The sequence below is a fragment of the Tachyglossus aculeatus genome, chromosome 8 (genome assembly GCF_015852505.1).
Source record: "Tachyglossus aculeatus isolate mTacAcu1 chromosome 8, mTacAcu1.pri, whole genome shotgun sequence".
Lineage (NCBI taxonomy): Eukaryota > Metazoa > Chordata > Mammalia > Monotremata > Tachyglossidae > Tachyglossus > Tachyglossus aculeatus.
Genome location: NC_052073.1, coordinates 38,031,195 through 38,050,254, shown reverse-complemented (window position 1 = coordinate 38,050,254; position 19,060 = coordinate 38,031,195). Strand labels below are relative to the sequence as shown.

Sequence of the window (19,060 nt, the reverse complement as noted above, 5' to 3'; positions counted from 1 at the left end):
CGGGCCCCGGGGTTTCCACTCCGTGCCCCGGGTTCGAGGGGCTCACTCGTGGGGTGTCCGTCCACAGGGGCCATGGAGCACGCGCTCGTCCTTCACCAGCTGCGCTGTAACGGGGTGCTCGAAGGCATCCGCATCTGCCGGAAGGGGTTCCCCAGCAGGATCCTTTATGGAGATTTTAAGCAGAGGTCAGGCTCTCTCATTCTTATTTTCTCCTGAAAAGATCATCATCATCATCATCAATCGTATTTATTGAGCGCTTACTATGTGCAGAGCACTGTACTAAGCGCTTGGGAAGTACAAATTGGCAACATATAGAGGCAGTCCCTACCCAACAGTGGGCTCACGGTCTAAAAGGGGGAGACAGAGAACAAAACCAAACATACTAACAAAATAAAACATACTAACAAAATAATGGCTTACTTTTCCCGCCAGTTGGGTTCTTCCTCACCTTGCGGGTTGGTTGGCAGTAATAATCATAATTGCGGTATTTGTTAAGCGCTTACTATGCTCCAGGCACCGTTCCAAGCTTCTGGGAGAGATACAAGGTCATTGGGTTGGACACGGTTTCGTCCCACATGGGGCTCACGGTCTTCATCCCCAATTTCCAGATGAGGGAACTGAGGCACAGAGGAGGGAAGTGAGTTGCCCAAGGTCACACAGCGGACACGTGGCGGAGCCGGGATGAGAAACCAGGTCCTGGGCCCGTTGCTCTAACCACCAGGCTACGCTGCTTCTCCTGTACTTAAGCGCTTAGTACAGTGCTCTGCACACAGTAAGTGCTCAATAAATACGATTGATTGATTGTACTGAGCTCACTAATACCCCAAGTGCAGACATCTTCTCAGGTCTCTGGAGGAGATATCAACCAACCTCCTAGATTTCCCCTCCGGAAACCATCAAATTGTATCATCAATCAATCAATCGTACTTATTGAGCGCTTACTGTGTGCAGAGCACTGTTCTAAGCCCTTGGGAGGGTACAATACAACAAACTGACACATTGCCTGCCCACAGTGAGCTCACAGTCCAGAGAACAATCAATTAATCAATGGTATTCATTGAGTGCTTACTGTGTGCAGAGCCCTGTAATAATAATAATAATAATAATAATGGCATTTATTAAGCACTTACTATGTGCAAAGCACTGTTCTAAGCGCTGGGGAGGTTACAAGGTCATCAGGTTGTCCCATGTGGGGATCCCCAGTCTAAAACCCCATTTTCCAGATGAGGTCACTGAGGCCCAGAGAAGTGAAGTGAGTTGCCCAAAGTCACACAGCTGACAAGTGGCGGAGCCAGGACTTGAACCCATGACCTGTGACTCCAAAGCCCGGGCTCTTTCCACTGAGCCATGCTGCTTCTCCATTGTCTTCTGTGTAACCTTGGGCAAGTCACTTCACTTCTCTGCACCTCAGTCCCCTCCTCTGTCAAGTGAGGATTAAGACTGCGAGCTCCAAGCTCATTGGGTAGGGACCACAGCTATCTGTTGCCGATTTGTACTTCCCAAGCGTAGTCCAGTACTCTGCACACAGTAAGCGCTCAATAAATACGATTGAATGGATGAATGAATGATAGGAACTAGGTCCAACCTGCTTAGCTTGTATCCGCCCCAGAGTTTAGTCCAGTGACCGGAGAATGATAAACGGCTTCACAAATACCATAATCATCATGATTATTAATAATAATGGCATTTATTAAGCGCTTACTATATACAAAGCACTGTTCTAAGCGCTGGGGAGGTTACAAGGTGATCAGGTTGTCCCACGGGGGGCTAACAGTCTTAATCCCCATTTTCCAGATGAGGTCACTGAGGCCCAGAGAAGTGAAGTGACTTGCCCAAAGTCACCCAGCTGATGGGTGGCAGAGCCGGGATTAGAACCCATGACCTCTGACTCCAAAGCCCGGGCTCTTTCCACTGAGCCACGCTGCTTCTCTAAAGCTCAATAAATATGATTGAATGGACGAATGAATGACAGGGACTAGGTCATTCACTCAATCGTATTTATTGAGCGCCTACTGTGTGCAGAGCACTGTACTGAGCGCTTGGGAAGTCCAAGTTGGCAACATATAGTGGAGGTAGGTCCAACCCGCTTAGCTTGTATCCGCCCCAGAGTTTAGTCCAGTGGCCGGAGAACGATAAACGCTTCAAAAATACCATAATCATCATTATTATTATTACTAGTACCATCAGTAGACGCCCCCCGATTGAGGCGCCGTAGCGATTTCACCCGGATCTCTTTCCTCGGCCAGATACAAGGTCTTGAATGCGAGCGCCATCCCGGAGGGGCAGTTCATCGACAGCAAGAAGGCCTCGGAGAAGCTCCTCGGGTCCATCGACATCGACCACACGCAGTATAAGTTCGGCCACACCAAGGTACCGGTCCGACTCGGTCCTCCCCGGGCCCTTCGGGCCGGATTCCCGGCGGAAGACGGGAAGTGATCGTGCTCCTCTTCTCCCCTCATCCAGGTGTTCTTCAAAGCCGGACTCCTGGGTCTCCTGGAGGAGATGCGAGACGAAAAGTTGGCCCAGCTGATAACTCGCACCCAGGCCCGGTGTCGCGGCTTCCTCATGAGAGAGGAATACAAGAAGATGGTGGAGAGGAGGTAAGGGTCCGTTGTGATGATGATGATGATAGCATTTGTTAAGCGCTTACGATGTGCAAAGCACTGTTCTAAGCGCTGGGGGGATACAACATGACCAGGTATCTGTAAAATGGGGATTAAGACTGTAAGCCCCCCGTGGGACAACTTGATCACCTTGTAACCTTCCCGGCGCTTTGCACATAGTAAGTGCTTAATAAATGCCATTATTATTATTATTAGAGGGGTTACAAGGTGATCAGGTTGTCCCACGGGGGGGTCACAGTCTTAATCCCCATTTGACAGATGAGGGAACTGAGGCCCAGAGAAGTGAAGTGACTTGCCCAAAGTCATCCAGCTGACAGTTGGCGGAGCCGGGATCGGAACCCATGACCTCTGACTCCAAAGCCCGGGCTCTTTCCACTGAGCCACGCTGCTTCCCATTGATTGATTGCTGATCAGTGATTGATTCCTGATGGTGGTGGAAGAGAGAACGTCAAGCCCCAGGGACCTTACGAATACCGCAGTTGTTATTTTTACAGTGCTCTCTACTAGGATTTATTACAGTGGAGAAGCAGCGTGGCTCAGTGGAAAAAGCCCGGGCTTTGGAGTCAGAGGCCATGGGTTCCAATCCTGGCTCCTCCAATTGTCAGCTGGGTGACTTTGGGCAAGGCACTTCACTTCTCTGGGCCTCAGTTACCTCATCTGTAACATGGGGATTAAAAAAAAAAGTGTGAGCCCCCCACGGGACAACCTGATCACCTCATAGCTCAGTGGAAGGAGCCCGGGCTTTGGAGTCAGAGGTCAGGGGTTCAAATCCCGGCTCCGCCATCTGTCAGCTGTGTGACTTTGGGCAAGTCACTTTACTTCTCTGGGCCTCAGTTCCCTCATCTGTCAAATGGGGATGAAAACCGTGAGCCCCCCAGGGGACAACCTGATCACCTTGTAACCTCCCCAGCACTTAGAACAGTGCTTTGCACATTCATTCACTTTTCATTCATTCAATGGTATTGATTGAGCACTTACTGTGTGCAGAGCACTGGAATAAGCACTTGGGAAGTCCAAGTTGGCAACATATAGAGATGGTCCCTAACCAACAGTGGGCTCACAGTCTAGTAGGTGCTTAATAAATGCCATTATTATCATTACTCTTATTATTGTAACCTCCCCAGCACTTAGAACAGTGCTTTGCACATAGTAAGTGCTTAACACTATCTTTATTATTATTATTATTACGTGCAAATGCCCATCGACACGACATCTCATTTTCATTTCCTCCCGTCTAGTAAGCGCTTAACAAATGCCATTATTATCATTATTCTTATTATGGTAACCTCCCCAGCACTTAGAAGAGTGCTCTGCACATAGTAAGCGCTTAACAAACACCATCTTTATCATTATTATTATAATTACGCACAAAGGCCCATCGACCGGCATCTCATTTTCATTTCCTCCCGTCTAGTAAGCGCTTAACAAATGCCATTATTATCATTATTCTTATTATGGTAACCTCCCCAGCACTTAGAAGAGTGCTTTGCACATAGTAAGCGCTTAACAAACACCATCTTTATCATTATTATTATTATTACGCACAAATGCCCATCGACACGACATCTCATTTTCATTTCCTCCTGTCTAGTAAGCGCTTAACAAACGCCATTATTATCATTATTCTTATTATGGTAACCTCCCCAGCACTTAGAAGAGTGCTTTGCACATAGTAAGCGCTTAACAAACACCATCTTTATCGTGATTATTATTACGTGCAAAGGCCCATCGACACGACATCTCATTTTCATTTCCTCCCGTCTAGTAAGCGCTTAACAAATGCCATTATTATCACCATTCTTATTATGGTAACCTCCCCAGCACTTAGAAGAGTGCTTTGTACATAGTAAGCACTTAACAAACACCATCTTTATCATTATTATTATTACGCGCAAAATGCCCATCGACACATATCATTTTCATTTCCTCCCATCTAGTAAGCGCTTAACAAATGCCATTATTATCATTATTCTTATTGTGATAACCTCCCCAGCACTTAGAAGAGTGCTCTGCACATAGTAAGCGCTTAACAAACACCTTCTTTATCATTATTATTGTTACGCGCAAATGCCCATCGACACTACATCTCATTTTCATTTCCTCCCGTCTAGTAAGCGCTTAACAAATTCCATTATTATCATTATTCTTATTATGGTAACCTCCCCAGCACTTAGAAGAGTGTTCCGCACATAGTAAGCACTTAACACCATCTTTATCATTATTATTATTATTACACACAAATGCCCATCGACACAACATCTCATTTTCATTTCCTCCCGTCTAGTAAGCGCTTAACAAATGCCATTATTATCACCATTCTTATTATGGTAACCTCCCCAGCACTTAGAAGAGTGCTTTGTACATAGTAAGCACTTAACAAACACCATCTTTATCATTATTATTATTACGCGCAAAATGCCCATCAACACATATCATTTTCATTTCCTCCCGTCTAGTAAGCGCTTAACAAATGCCATTATTATCATTATTCTTATTGTGGTAACCTCCCCAGCACTTAGAAGAGTGCTCTGCACATAGTAAGCGCTTAACAAACACCTTCTTTATCATTATTATTGTTACGCGCAAATGCCCATCGACACTACATCTCATTTTCATTTCCTCCCGTCTAGTAAGCGCTTAACAAATTCCATTATTATCATTATTCTTATTATGGTAACCTCCCCAGCACTTAGAAGAGTGTTCTGCACATAGTAAGCGCTTAACAAACACCATCTTTATCATTATTATTATTATTACACACAAATGCCCATCGACACAACATCTCATTTTCATTTCCTCCCGTCTAGTAAGCGCTTAACAAATTCCATTATTATCATTATTCTTATTATGGTAACCTCCCCAGCACTTCGAAGAGTGTTCTGCACATAGTAAGCGCTTAACAAACACCATCTTTATCATTATTATTATTATTACACACAAATGCCCATCGACACAACATCTCATTTTCATTTCCTCCCGTCTAGTAAGCGCTTAACAAATGCCATTATTATCATTATTCTTATCATGGTAACCTCCCCAGCACTTAGAAGAGTGCTTTGCACATAGTAAGCGCTTAACAAACACCATCTTTATCATCATTATTATTATTACGCTCAAAGGCCCATCGACACGACATCTCATTTTCATTTCCTTCCGTCTAGTAAGCGCTTAACAAATGCCATTATTATCATTATTCTTTATTATGGTAACCTCCCCAGCACTTAGAAGAGTGCTTTGCACATATTAAGTGCTTAACAGACACCATCTTTATCATTATTATTATTATTACGCGCAAAGGCCCATCGACCATCTCATTTTCATTTCCTCCCGTCTAGTAAGCGCTTAACAAATGCCATTATTATCATTATTCTTATTATGGTAACCTCCCCAGCACTTGGAAGAGTGCTTCGCACATTGTAAGTGCTTAACAAACACCATCTTTATCATTATTATTAGACAAAAAGGCCCATCGACGCGACATCTCATTTTCATTTCCTCCCGTCTAGTAAGTGCTTAACAAATGCCATTATTATCATTATTCTTATTATGGTAACCTCCCCAGCACTTAGAAGAGTGCTTTGCACATAGTAAGCGCTTAACAAACACCATCTTTATCATTATAATTATTATTACATGCAAATGCCCATCGACACGGCATCTCATTTTCATTTCCTCCCGTCTAGTAAGCGCTTAACAAATGCCATTATTATCATTATTCTTATTATGGTAACCTCCCCAGCACTTAGAAGAGTGCTTTGCACATATTAAGCGCTTAACAAACACCATCTTTATCATTATTATTATTATTACGCGCAAAGGCCCATCGACATCTCATTTTCATTTCCTCCCGTCTAGTAAGCGCTTAACAAATGCCATTATTATCATTATTCTTATTATGGTAACCTCCCCAGCACTTAGAAGAGTGCTTTGCACATTGTAAGTGCTTAACAAACACCATCTTCATCATTATTATTAGACGAAAAGGCCCATCGACGCGACATCTCATTTTCATTTCCTCCCGTCTAGTAAGTGCTTAACAAATGCCATTATTATCATTATTCTTATTATGGTAACCTCCCCAGCACTTAGAAGAGTGCTTTGCACATAGTAAGCGCTTAAACACCATCTTTATCATTATAATTATTATTACGTGCAAATGTCCATCGACACGGCATCTCATTTTCATTTCCTCCCATCTAGTAAGCACTTAACAAATGCCATTATTATCATTATTCTTATTATTGTTACCTCCCCAGCACTTAGAAGAGTGCTTTGCACATACTAAGCGCTTAACAAACACCATCTTTATCGTTATTATTATTACGCGCAAAGGCCCATCGACACGACATCTCATTTTCAGCAGCGTGGGTCAGTGGAAAGAGCCCTGGCTTTGGAGTCAGAGGTCATGGGTTCAAATCCCGGCTCCGCCACTTGTCAGCTGTGTGTCTTTGGGCAAGTCACTTCACTCCTCTGGGCCTCGGTTCCCTCATCTGTAAAATGGGGATTAAGACTGTGAGCCCCACTTAGGACAATCTGATCACCTTGTATCCTCCCCAGTGCTTAGAACAGTGCTCTGCACATAGTAAGCGCTTAACAAATGCCATCATTATTAACAAACACCATCTTTATTATTATTATTATTACGCGCAAATGCCCATTGACATGACATCTCATTTTCATTTCCTCCCGTCTAGTAAGCGCTTAACAAATGCCATTGTTATCATTATTCTTATTATGGTAACCTCCCCAGCACTTAGAAGAGTGCTTTGCACATAGTAAGTGCTTAACAAACACCATCTTTATCATTATTATTATTACACGCAAATGCCCATCGACACCTCACTTTCATTTCCTCCCGTCTAGCAAGCGCTTAACAAATGTCATTATTATCATTATTCTTATTATGGTAACCTCCCCAGCACTTAGAAGAGCTCTCTGCACATAGTAAGCGCTTAACAAACACCATCTTTATCATTATTATTATAATTAAGCGCAAAGGCCCATCGACCGGCATCTCATTTTCATTTCCTCCCATCTAGTAAGCGCTTAACAAATGCCATTATTATCATTATCCTTATTATGGTAACCTCCCCAGCACTTAGAATACTGCTTTGCACATAGTAAGCGCTTAACAAACACCATCTTTATCATTATTATTATTATTACGCACAAATGCCCATCAACACGACATCTCATTTTCATTTCCTGCCGTCTAGTAAGCACTTAACAAATGCCATTCTTATCATTATTCTTATTATGGTAACCTCCCCAGCACTTAGAAGAGTACTTTGCACATAGTAAGCGCTTAACAAACACCATCTTTATTATTATCATTATCACGTGCAAATGCCCATCGACCATCTCATTTTCATTTCCTCCCGTCTAGTAAGCGCTTAACAAATGCCATTATTATCATTATTCTTATTATGGTAACCTCCCCAGCACTTAGAAGAGTGCTCTGCACGTAGTAAGCGCTTAACTAACACCATCTTTATCGTTATTATTATTACGCGCAAAGGCCCACCGACAGGACATCTCATTTTCCTTTCCAGGGAAGCCCTCTTCTGCATCCAGTACAACATCCGCGCCTTCATGAACGTCAAGCACTGGCCCTGGATGAAGCTCTTCTTCAAGATCAAGCCGCTGCTGAAGAGCGCGGAGAGGGAGAAGGAGATGGCCACCATGAAGGAGGAGTTCGAGAAGACCAAAGAGGAGCTCGCCAAGTCGGAGGCCAAAAAGAAGGAGCTGGAGGAGAAGATGGTGGCCCTGATCCAGGAGAAGAACGACCTTCAGCTCCAAGTCCAGTCGGTGAGTGGTCGGCGCCGGAGGAGGCCTTTCCGCCTCCGTCTCTGAGGTCCAAACAGCCCTACTACGGCAGTCCTTGCTTGGATTTATTCATTCAGTTGGATTCAGTATTATCAAGAATAATGATCGTAATCATAATGGAATTTATGAATGTATTATAGAATAATAATGGAATTGATTAAGTGCTTACTATGTGCCGGGCACTGTTCTATAGTGATAATAATGATAGTAATGGATGGGCCAAGCACTGTTCTATAATAATAATAATAATGATCATAATGGAATTGATTAAGTGCTTACTATGGGCCAAGCACTGTTCTGTAATAATAATAATAATGATGATGGCACTCAAGTGCTTACTATGTGCCAAGCACTGTTCTATAATAATAATAATGGAATTGATTAAGTGCTTGCTATGTGCCAAGCACTGTCCTATAATAATAATAATGATAATGGCACTTACGTGCTTACTATGTGCACTGTTCTATATAATAATAATAATAATAATAATAATAATGGCACAAGTGCTTACTATGTGCCAAGCACTGTTCTATAATAATAAGAATAAGAAGAAGAAGAATGGAATTAAGTGCTTACTATGTGCCAAGCACTGTTCTGTAATAATAATAATAATAATGATAATGATGATGGCACTTACATGCTTACTATGTCCCAAGCACAGTTCTATAATAATAATAGATTTATTAAGTGCTTACTTTGTGCCAAGCACTGTTCTATAATAATGATAACGGCACTTATTAAGGGCTTACTATGTGCCAAGCACTGTTCTATAATAATAATAATAATAATAATGGAATTAATTAAGTGCTTACTATGTGCCAAGCACTGTCCTATAATAATAATAATAATGATAATGATGATGGCACTTCCATGCCTACTATGTGCACTGTTCTATAATAATAATAATGGCACTTAAGTGCTTACTATGTGTCAAGCACTGTTCTATAATCATAATAATAATAATGGAATTGATTAAGTGCTATGTGCCTAGCATTGTTCTATAATAATAATAATGATAATGATGATGGCACTTCCGTGCTTACTATGTGCCAAGCACAGTTCTATAATAATAATCATAATAGAATTTATTAAGTGCTTACTATGTGCTAAGCACTGTTCTATAATAATAATAATGGCACTTAAGTGCTTACTATGTGCTAAGCACTGTTCTATAACAATAATAATAATAATGGAATTGATAAGTGCTTACTATGTGCCAAGCACTGTTTAATAATAATAATAATAATAATAATAATAATAATGATTATGGCACTTACGTGCTTACTATGTGCCAAGCACTGTTCTATAATAATAATAATGATGATAATAATAATGGAGTTTATTAAGTGCTTGCTATGTGCCCAGAGAATAATAACAATAACAACAACAACAATAATAATAATAATAATAATAATAATAGTATTTGTTAATCACTTACTATGTGCAAAGCACTGTTCTAAGCACTGGAGAGGTTACAAGGTGATCAGGTTGTCCCACGGGGGGCTCACAGTCTTCATCCCCATTTTCCAGATGAGGGAACTGAGGCCCAGAGAATAATAATAATAATAATAATAATAATAATGGTATTTGTTAAGTACTTACCATGTGCAAAGCACTGTTCTAAGCACTGGAGAGGTTACAAGGTGATCAGGTTGTCCCACGAGGGGCTCACAGTCTTCATCCCCATTTTACAGATGAGGGAACTGAGGCCCAGAGAAGTGAAGTGACTTGCCCAAGGTCACACAGTAGACATGTGGCGGAGCCGGGATTCGACCCCATGACCTCTGACTCCAAAGCCCGGGCTCTTCCCACTGAACCACGCTGCTTCTCCTACTTATTATAATAATAATAATGGTATTTATTAAGTGCTTACTATGTGCAAAGCACTGTTCTAATAATAATAATAATGATGGCATTTGTTAAGCGCTTACTATGTGCCAAGCACTGTTCTAAGCACTGGGGAGGAAACAAGGTGATCACGTTGTCCCACGGGGGGCTCACAGTCTTCATCCCCATTTTACAGATGAGGTCACTGAGGCTCAGAGAAGTGAAGTCTATATGTTGCCAACTTGTACTTCCCAAGCGCTTAGTACAGTGCTCTGCACACAGTAAGCGCTCAATAAATATGATTGATTGATTGATTGAAGTGACTTGCCCAAAGTCACACAGCAGACAATTGGTGGAGCCGGGATTTGAACCCATGACCTCTGACTCCATAGCTCGTGCTCTTTCCACCAAGCCATGTGGCTTCTCCATAGTGTGAGCCCTGCGGGAGACCTGATTATCTTATATCTACCACAGTGCTGGGCACGTAGTAAGAGCGGCGTGGCTCAATGGAAAGAGCCCGGGCTTTGGAGTCAGAGGTCATGGGTTCAAATCCCGCCTCTGCCAATTGCCAGCTGTGTGACTTTGGGCAAGTCACTTCACTTCTCTGGGCCTCGGTTACCTCATCTGTAAAATGGGGATTAAGACTGTGAGCCTCCCGGGACAACCTGATCACCTTGTCACCTCCCCAGCGCTTAGAGAAGTGCTTTGCACATAGTAAGCGCTTAATAAGTGCTATCATTATTATTATTAACAAATACCACCATTATTATTATTATTATTATTTCCCTGACAGTTGAGCTTTTTAGACTGTTGGGTAGGGACCGTCTCTATATGTTGCCAACTTGTACTTCCCAAGCGCTTAGTCCAGTGCTCTGCACACAGTAAGCGCTCAATAAATACGATTGATTGATTGATTTGATTGATTAAAAAAGGGGTCCCCGGAACAAAGGAATCTTGTCTAGAACAACTCTCAGCACGGCACGGATTTTCACCCAAATCCCCTGCAGGAAGCGGACGGCTTGGCCGACGCGGAGGAGAGGTGCGACCAGCTGATCAAGACGAAAATCCAGCTGGAGGCCAAAGTCAAAGAGGTGACGGAGAGGGCGGAGGACGAGGAGGAGATCAACGCCGAGCTGACGGCCAAGAAGAGGAAGCTGGAGGACGAGTGCTCCGAGCTGAAGAAGGACATCGACGACCTGGAGCTGACGCTGGCCAAGGTGGAGAAGGAGAAGCACGCCACCGAGAATAAGGTAAGGGAAGGGGACGGGACGGTTCCCCCTCGTCCCCGCCGCCGCCGTCCCGGGCCCCGAGCGCCATGGGGCAACGCGCCTTCCCTCGCCCCAGGTGAAGAACCTGACGGAGGAGATGGCCGGCCTGGACGACACCATCGCCAAGCTGACCAAAGAGAAGAAAGCTCTCCAGGAGGCCCACCAGCAGACCCTGGACGACCTCCAGGCCGAGGAGGACAAAGTCAACACGCTCACCAAGGCCAAGGCCAAGCTGGAACAGCAAGTGGACGACGTAAGCCCGAATGAAAACACCACGGGTCTTCTCTTTCCAGAATCAGGAGTGATGAAATGCTCCTCTCGGTGGCATGTCACGATAATAATAATAATAATGATGACATTTATTAAGCGCTTACTATGTGCAAAGCACTGTTCTAAGCGCTGGGGAAGTTACAAGGAGAGCAGGTTGTCATTTCATTCATTCATTCATTCAAGCATATTGATTGAGCGCTGACTGTGCAGAGCACTGTTCTAAGCGCTGGGGAAGTTACAAGGAGAGCAGGTTGTCATTTCATTCATTCATTCATTCAAGCATATTGATTGAGCGCTGACTGTGCAGAGCACTGTTCTAAGCGCTGGGGAAGTTACAAGGAGAGCAGGTTGGCATTTCATTCATTCATTCATTCATTCAAGCGTATTGATTGAGCGCTTACTGTGTGCAGAGCACTGTTCTAAGCGCTAGGGAAGTTACAAGGAGAGCAGGTTGGCATTTCATTCATTCATTCATTCAAGCGTATTGATTGAGCGCTGACTGTGTGCAGAGCACTGTTCTAAGCGCCGGGGAAGTTACAAGGAGAGCAGGCTGTCATTTCATTCATTCATTCATTCATTCAAGAGTATTGATTGAGCACTTACTGTGTGCAGAGCACTGTTCTAAGCACTGGAGTAGTTACAAGGAGAGCAGGTTGTCATTTCATTCATTCATTCAAGCGTATTGATTGAGCGCTTACTGTGTGCAGAGCACTGTTCTAAGCGCTGGGGAAGTTACAAGGAGAGCAGGTTGGCATTTCATTCATTCATTCATTCAAGCGTATTGATTGAGAGCTTACTGTGTGCAGAGCACTGTTCTAAGCGCTAGGGAAGTTACAAGGAGAGCAGGTTGTCATTTCATTCATTCATTCATTCAAGTGTATTGATTGAGCGCTTACTGTGTGCAGAGCACTGGACTAAGCGCCGGGGTGTTACAAGGAGAGCAGGTTGTCATTTCATTCATTCATTCAAGCGTATTGAATGAGTGCTTACTGTGTGCAGAGCACTGTTCTAAGCGCTGGGGAAGTTACAAGGAGAGCAGGTTGGCATTTCATTCATTCATTCATTCAATCGTATTGATTGAGCGCTTACTATGTGCAGAGCACTGTTCTAAGCGCTGGGGAAGTTACAAGGAGAGCAGGTTGGCATTTCATTCATTCATTCAAGCGTATTGATTGAGCGCTGACTGTGTGCAGAGCACTGTTCTAAGCGCCGGGGAAGTTACAAGGAGAGCAGGTTGGCATTTCATTCATTCATTCAGTCAGTCGTATTGATTGAGCGCTTACTGTGTGCAGAGCACTGTTCTAAGCCCTGGGGACGTTACAAGGAGAACAGGTTGCCATTTCATTCACTCATTCATTCAATCGTATTGATTGAGCGCTTACTGTGTGCAGAGCACTGTTCTAAGCGCTGGGGAAGTTACAAGGAGAGCAGGTTGTCATTTCATTCATTCAAGCGTATTGAATGAGCACTTACTGTGTGCAGAGCACTGTTCTAAGCGCTGGGGAAGTTACAAGGAGAGCAGGTTGGCATTTCATTCACTCATTCATTCAAGCGTATTGATTGAGCACTTACTGTGTGCAGAGCACTGGACTAAGCACCGGGGAAGTTACAAGGAGAGCAGGTTGTCATTTCATTCATTCATTCATTCAAGCGCATTGATTGAGCGCTTACTGTGTGCAGAGCACTGTTCTAAGCACTGGGGAAGTTACAAGGAGAGCAGGTTGGCATTTCATTCATTCATTCATTCAATCGTATTGATTGAGCACTTACTGTGTACAGAGCACTGTTCTAAGCGCTGGGGAAGTTACAAGGGGAGCAGGTTGTCATTTCATTCATTCATTCATTCAAGCATATTGATTGAGTGCTTACTATGTGCAGAGCACTGGATTAAGCGCTTGGGAAGTCAAGTTGGCAACAGATAGAGACGGTCCCTACCCAACAGCGGGCTCACAGTCTAGAAGGGGGAGACAGACAACAAAACAAAACATGTTAACAAAAGAAAATCAATAGAATAAATATGTACAAATAAAATAAATAGAGTAATAAATATTCATTCATTCATTCATTCATTCAATCGTAGTTGTTTAGTGCTTACTGTGTGCAGAGCACTGGACTAAGCTCTTGGGAAGTCCAAGTTGGCAACATCTAGAGACTGTCCCTACCCAACAGCGGGCTCACAGTCTAGAAGGGGGAGACAGACAACAAAACAAAACATCCTAACAGAATAAAATCAATAGAATAAATATGTACAAATAAAATAGAGTAATAAATCCGTACAAACATATATACATATATACAGGTGCTGTGGGGAGGGGAAGGAGGTAAGGCTGGGGGGGGGTTGGGGATGGGGAGGAGGGGGAGAGGAAGGAGGGGGCTCACAGTCTTGAATGAATGAATGAATAGTAAGCGCTTAATAAATGCCATCATTACAGTGCCTGGCACAGAGTAAGCATATAACAAATACCACAATTATTACAAGCACTTAGTACAGTGCTCTGCAATCAATCAATCGTATTTATTGAGTGCTTACTGTGTGCAGAGCACTGTACTAAGTGCTTGGGAAGTACAAGTTGGCAACATATAGAGACAGTCCCTACCCAACAGTGGGCTCACAGTCTAAAAGGGGGAGACGGAGAACAAAACCAAACATACTAACAAAATAAATAGAATAGATATGTACAAGTAAAATAAATAAATAACTCAATAAATACGATTGAATGAGTGACTGAATGAATGAATTATCAATATTGGAATGGGGCAGCCCGTGAGAAATGAAATAAACCAAATGTCCGGTGAATTTAGCTCGAAGGATCTCTGGAGCAAGAGAAGAAACTTCGCATGGAGCTGGAACGGGCCAAGCGGAAACTCGAGGGAGACCTGAAGTTGGCCCAGGAATCCATGATGGATGTGGAAAATGACAAACAGCAGCTGGATGAAAAACTCAAAAAGTAAGTGGCGAAAAAGATTTCCCCTAGAATAATAATAATGGCATTTATTAAGCGCTTACTATGTGCAAGGCACTGTTCTAAGTGCTGGGGGGGTACAAGGTGATCAGGTTGTCCCACAGCGGGGGACATGAGAACCATGAGAAGAGACGTGGCCCCGGCCCGGGAACCAGAAGGACCTGGCTTCTCATCCCGGCTCACCATTTGCCTGCTCTGCGACTGCAGATTAATTCATTCAGCCAATCAATCAATCAATCATATTTATTGAGCGCTTACTGTGTGCAGAGCACTGGACTAAGCGCTTGGGAAGTACAAGTTGGCAGCACATAGAGACAGTACCTACCCAACAGTGGGCTCACAGTCTAGAAGGGGGAGACAGACAACAAAACCAAACATATTAACAAAATAAAATAAATAGAATAGATATGTACAAGTCAAATAAATAGAGTAATAAACATATACAAACATATATACATATATACAGGTGCTGTGGGGAAGGGAAGGAGGTAAGGCGGGGGGATGGAGAGGGGAATGAGGGGGAGAGGAAGGAGGGGGCTCAGTCGTATTTATTGAGCGCTTACTGTGTGCAGAGCACTGGACTAAGCGCTTGGCTCAGTGGAAAGAGCCCGGGCTTTGGAGTCAGAGGTCATGGGTTCAAATCCAGGCTCCGCCAATTGTCAGCTGGGTGACTTTGGGCCAGTCATTTCACTTCTCTGGGCCTCGGTTACCTCATCTGGAAAATGGGGAATAAGACTGTGAGCCCCCCGTGGGACAACCTGATCACCTTATAACCTCTCCAGCGCTTAGAACCGTGCTTTGCACATAGTAAGTGCTTAACAAATACCATCATTATTATTTATTTATTATTACAAGTTGGCAACATCTAAAGACGGTCCCTACCCAACAGTGGGCTCACAGTCTGGAAGGGGGAGACAGAGAACAAAGCAAAACATACTAACAAAATAAAATCAATAGAATAAATATGTACAAATAAAATAGAGTAATAAATCCGTACAAACATATATACATATATACAGGTGCTGTGGGGAGCAGAAGGAGGGAAGGCGGGGGGATGGGGAGGGGGAGATGAGTCACTTCACTTCCCTGTGCCTCTATTCCCTCATCTGCAAAATGGGGATTATGACTGTGAGCCCTATGTGAGACAGGGACTGTGTCCAACCCCTATTTGCTTGTAACCAAGGAGCGTGACTCAGTGGAAAGGGCCCGGGCTTAGGAGTCCAAGGTAGTGGGATCTAATCCCGGCTCCGCCAATTGTCAGCTGTGTGACTTTGGGCCAGTCACTTCACTTCCCTGGGCCTCAGTTACCTCATCTGGAAAATGGGGATGGAGACTGTGAGCCCCACATGGGACAACCTGATTACCTTTTATCTCCTCCAGCACTTAGAACAGTGCTTTGCATGTAGTATTCATTCATTCAATCATATTTATTGACCGCTTACTGTATGCCCACTGTTGGGTAGGGACCGTCTCTATATGTTGCCAACTTGTACTTCCCAAGCGCTTAGTACAGTGCTCTGCACACAGTAAGCGCTCAATAAATACGACTGAATGGATGAATGAATGAATGAATAAATACTATTGAATGAATCAATGAAAATGCAGAGCACTGTACTAAACGCTTGGGAAGTCCAAGTTGGCAACAGGCAGAGACGGTCCCTACCCGACAACGGGCTCACAGTCTAGAAGTGGGAGACAGACAGCAAAACATGTGGTCAGGTGTCAAGTCGTCAGAATAAATAGAAGTAAAGGTAGATGCACATCATTGACAAAATAAATAGAATAGTAAATATGTACAATAATAGTAAGTGCTTAATAAATGCCATCATCATCATCATCCACCCCAGGGCTTAGTACAAATGCCTGGCACAAAGTAGCGCTTAACAAATACCACAATCATTATTATTATTATTATTAATGTTATTATCCCGGCTCCACCACTTTCCTGCTGCGTGACTTCGACAAGTCACTTCGCTTCTCTTTGCCTCCGTTCCCTCGTCTGAAAACTGGGGATGAAGTCTGTGAGCCCCACATGGGACAAGCTGATCACCCTGTAACCTCCCCAGCGCTTAGAACAGTGCTTTGCACATAGTAAGCGCCTAATGCCATCATCATCATCCACCCCAGAGCCTAGTACAATGCCTGCCACAAAGTAAGCGCTTAACGAATACCACAATCATTATTATTATTAATATTGTTATCCCGGCTCCACTGCTTTTCTGCTGCGTGACTTTGACAAGTCACTTCGCTTCTCTTTGCCTCCGTTCCCTCATCTGAAAACTGGGGATGAAGTCTGTGAGCCCCACGTGGGACAAGCTGATCACCCTGTAACCTCCCCAGTGCTTAGAACAGTGCTTTGCACATAGTAAGCGCCTAATAAATGCCATCATCATCATCCACCCCAGCGCTTAGTGCAATGCCTGACACAAAGTAAGTGTTTAACGAATACCACAATCATTATTATTATTAATATTGTTATCTCGGCTCCACCGCTTTTCTGCTGCGTGACTTTGACAAGTCACTTCGCTTCTCTTTGCCTCAGTTTCCTCATCCAGAAACTGGGGATGAAGTCTGTGAGACAGGGACTGTGTCTAACAGTCTTTTTAGATTGTGAGCCCACTGTTCGGTAGGGACTGTCTCTATATGTTGCCAACTTGTACTTCCCAAGCGCTTAGTACAGTGTTCTGCACACAGTAAGCGCTCAATAAATATGATTGATTAACTTGACTAGCTTGCATCTAGCCCAGCGCTTAGTACAATACCTGGCACATAGTAAGTGCTTGACAAATACCATTAAAAAAACCATTTGGAATTTGGCTAGGGTGCTCACCTACGTGGTTTTTCCAACAGGAAGGAGTTCGAAATCAGCAACCTGCAGAGCAAAGTCGAGGATGAACAGGCCCTGGGCGTGCAGCTGCAGAAGAAGATCAAAGAGCTACAGGTTGGCCATTTTCCCACCGTACGGGAGAGCGTTCCCGGGAAGAGGCTGACCGGAGCGCGTTTTCCCCGTGTGTCGTCCCCAGGCTCGCGTCGAGGAGCTGGAGGAGGAGATCGAGGCCGAGCGGGCGTCAAGGGCCAAAGCGGAGAAGCAGAGGTCCGACCTGTCCCGGGAGCTGGAGGAGATCAGCGAGCGGCTGGAGGAGGCCGGAGGGGCCACCTCCGCCCAGATCGAGCTGAACAAGAAGCGCGAGGCCGAGTTCCAGAAGATGCGGGGGGACCTGGAGGAGGCCACCCTGCAGCACGAGGCCACAGCGGCCGCCCTGCGCAAGAAGCACGCTGACAGCATGGCCGAGCTCGGGGAGCAGATCGACAACCTGCAGCGCGTCAAGCAGAAGCTGGAGAAGGAGAAGAGCGAGATGAAGATGGAGATCGATGACCTGGCTGGCAACCTGGAGACCGTCTCCAAGGCCAAGGTATCCCGGGGTCTTCCGCGCTGTCTCACGGCAGAGCGGGAGGAAGAGAAATGAGCTGGACTCCCGTTACTTAATGGCCCGCAATTCAGGAAGCCAAGATGGGCTTGCCATGGGGTCTTATCCCGGGCCCAGTCAGCTTGTTATGGGTCAAAAGTCCCCTGATCAATCAATCAATGGTTTTTATTGAGCACTTACTACCTACAGAGCACAACAGCATTAACAGACCCGTTCCCTGCCCTAAAGGCCGGAAAGAATCGCTATCGAGGCTGTGGGGCAAACGGGGCCCATGCTGAACTCGCACCCTGAATTGTAGGTGAGAAAAAGGGATGGGCAAGTCTGTATCGCCAGAGTCTAAAATCCCAGAAGAAATAATAATAATAATGGTATTTATTAATCAATCAATCAATCATATTTATTGAGCACTTACTGTGTGCAGAGCACTGTGCTAAGCGCTTGGGAAGTACAAGTTGGCAACATATAGAGACAGTCCCTACCCAACAGTGGGCTCACAGTCTAAGGGTTATTAAAGGTTTGCGAGGTGCCAAGCGCTGGGGGGGATACACGATAATCAGGTTGTCCCATGTGGGGCTCACAGTCTTAATCCCCATTTTACAGATCAGGGAACTGAGGCCCAGAGAAGTGAAGTGACTAGCCCAAAGTCACACAGCTGACAAACGGCAGAGTCGCAGAGAAGCAGCGTGGCTCAGTGGAAAGAGCCCGGGCTTTGGAGTCAGAGGTCATGGGTTTGAATCCCGGCTCCGCCACATGTCTGCTGTGTGACACTGGGCAAGTCACTTCATTTCTCTGGGCCTCAGTTACCTCATCTGTAAAATGGGGATTAAGACTGTGAGCCCCACATGGGGACAACC

At 44.5% G+C, this 19,060-nt stretch overlaps 1 protein-coding gene across 2 annotated transcripts in view; it reads left to right on the top strand.

Moving 5' to 3' along the window:
* LOC119931531 (myosin-1-like) overlaps window positions 1-19,060 on the top strand; it is a 67,958-nt gene that overhangs the window by 20,654 nt on the left and 28,244 nt on the right. For both annotated transcript variants that reach the window (XM_038750285.1, XM_038750286.1), the window contains exons 17-25: window positions 68-185; window positions 2,247-2,370; window positions 2,464-2,600; window positions 8,177-8,432; window positions 11,285-11,527; window positions 11,622-11,798; window positions 14,618-14,763; window positions 17,629-17,719; window positions 17,802-18,191. In XM_038750285.1, coding sequence (XP_038606213.1) covers window positions 68-185; window positions 2,247-2,370; window positions 2,464-2,600; window positions 8,177-8,432; window positions 11,285-11,527; window positions 11,622-11,798; window positions 14,618-14,763; window positions 17,629-17,719; window positions 17,802-18,191 — 1,682 coding nt within the window. The remainder of the gene's footprint in view (window positions 1-67; window positions 186-2,246; window positions 2,371-2,463; window positions 2,601-8,176; window positions 8,433-11,284; window positions 11,528-11,621; window positions 11,799-14,617; window positions 14,764-17,628; window positions 17,720-17,801; window positions 18,192-19,060) is intronic.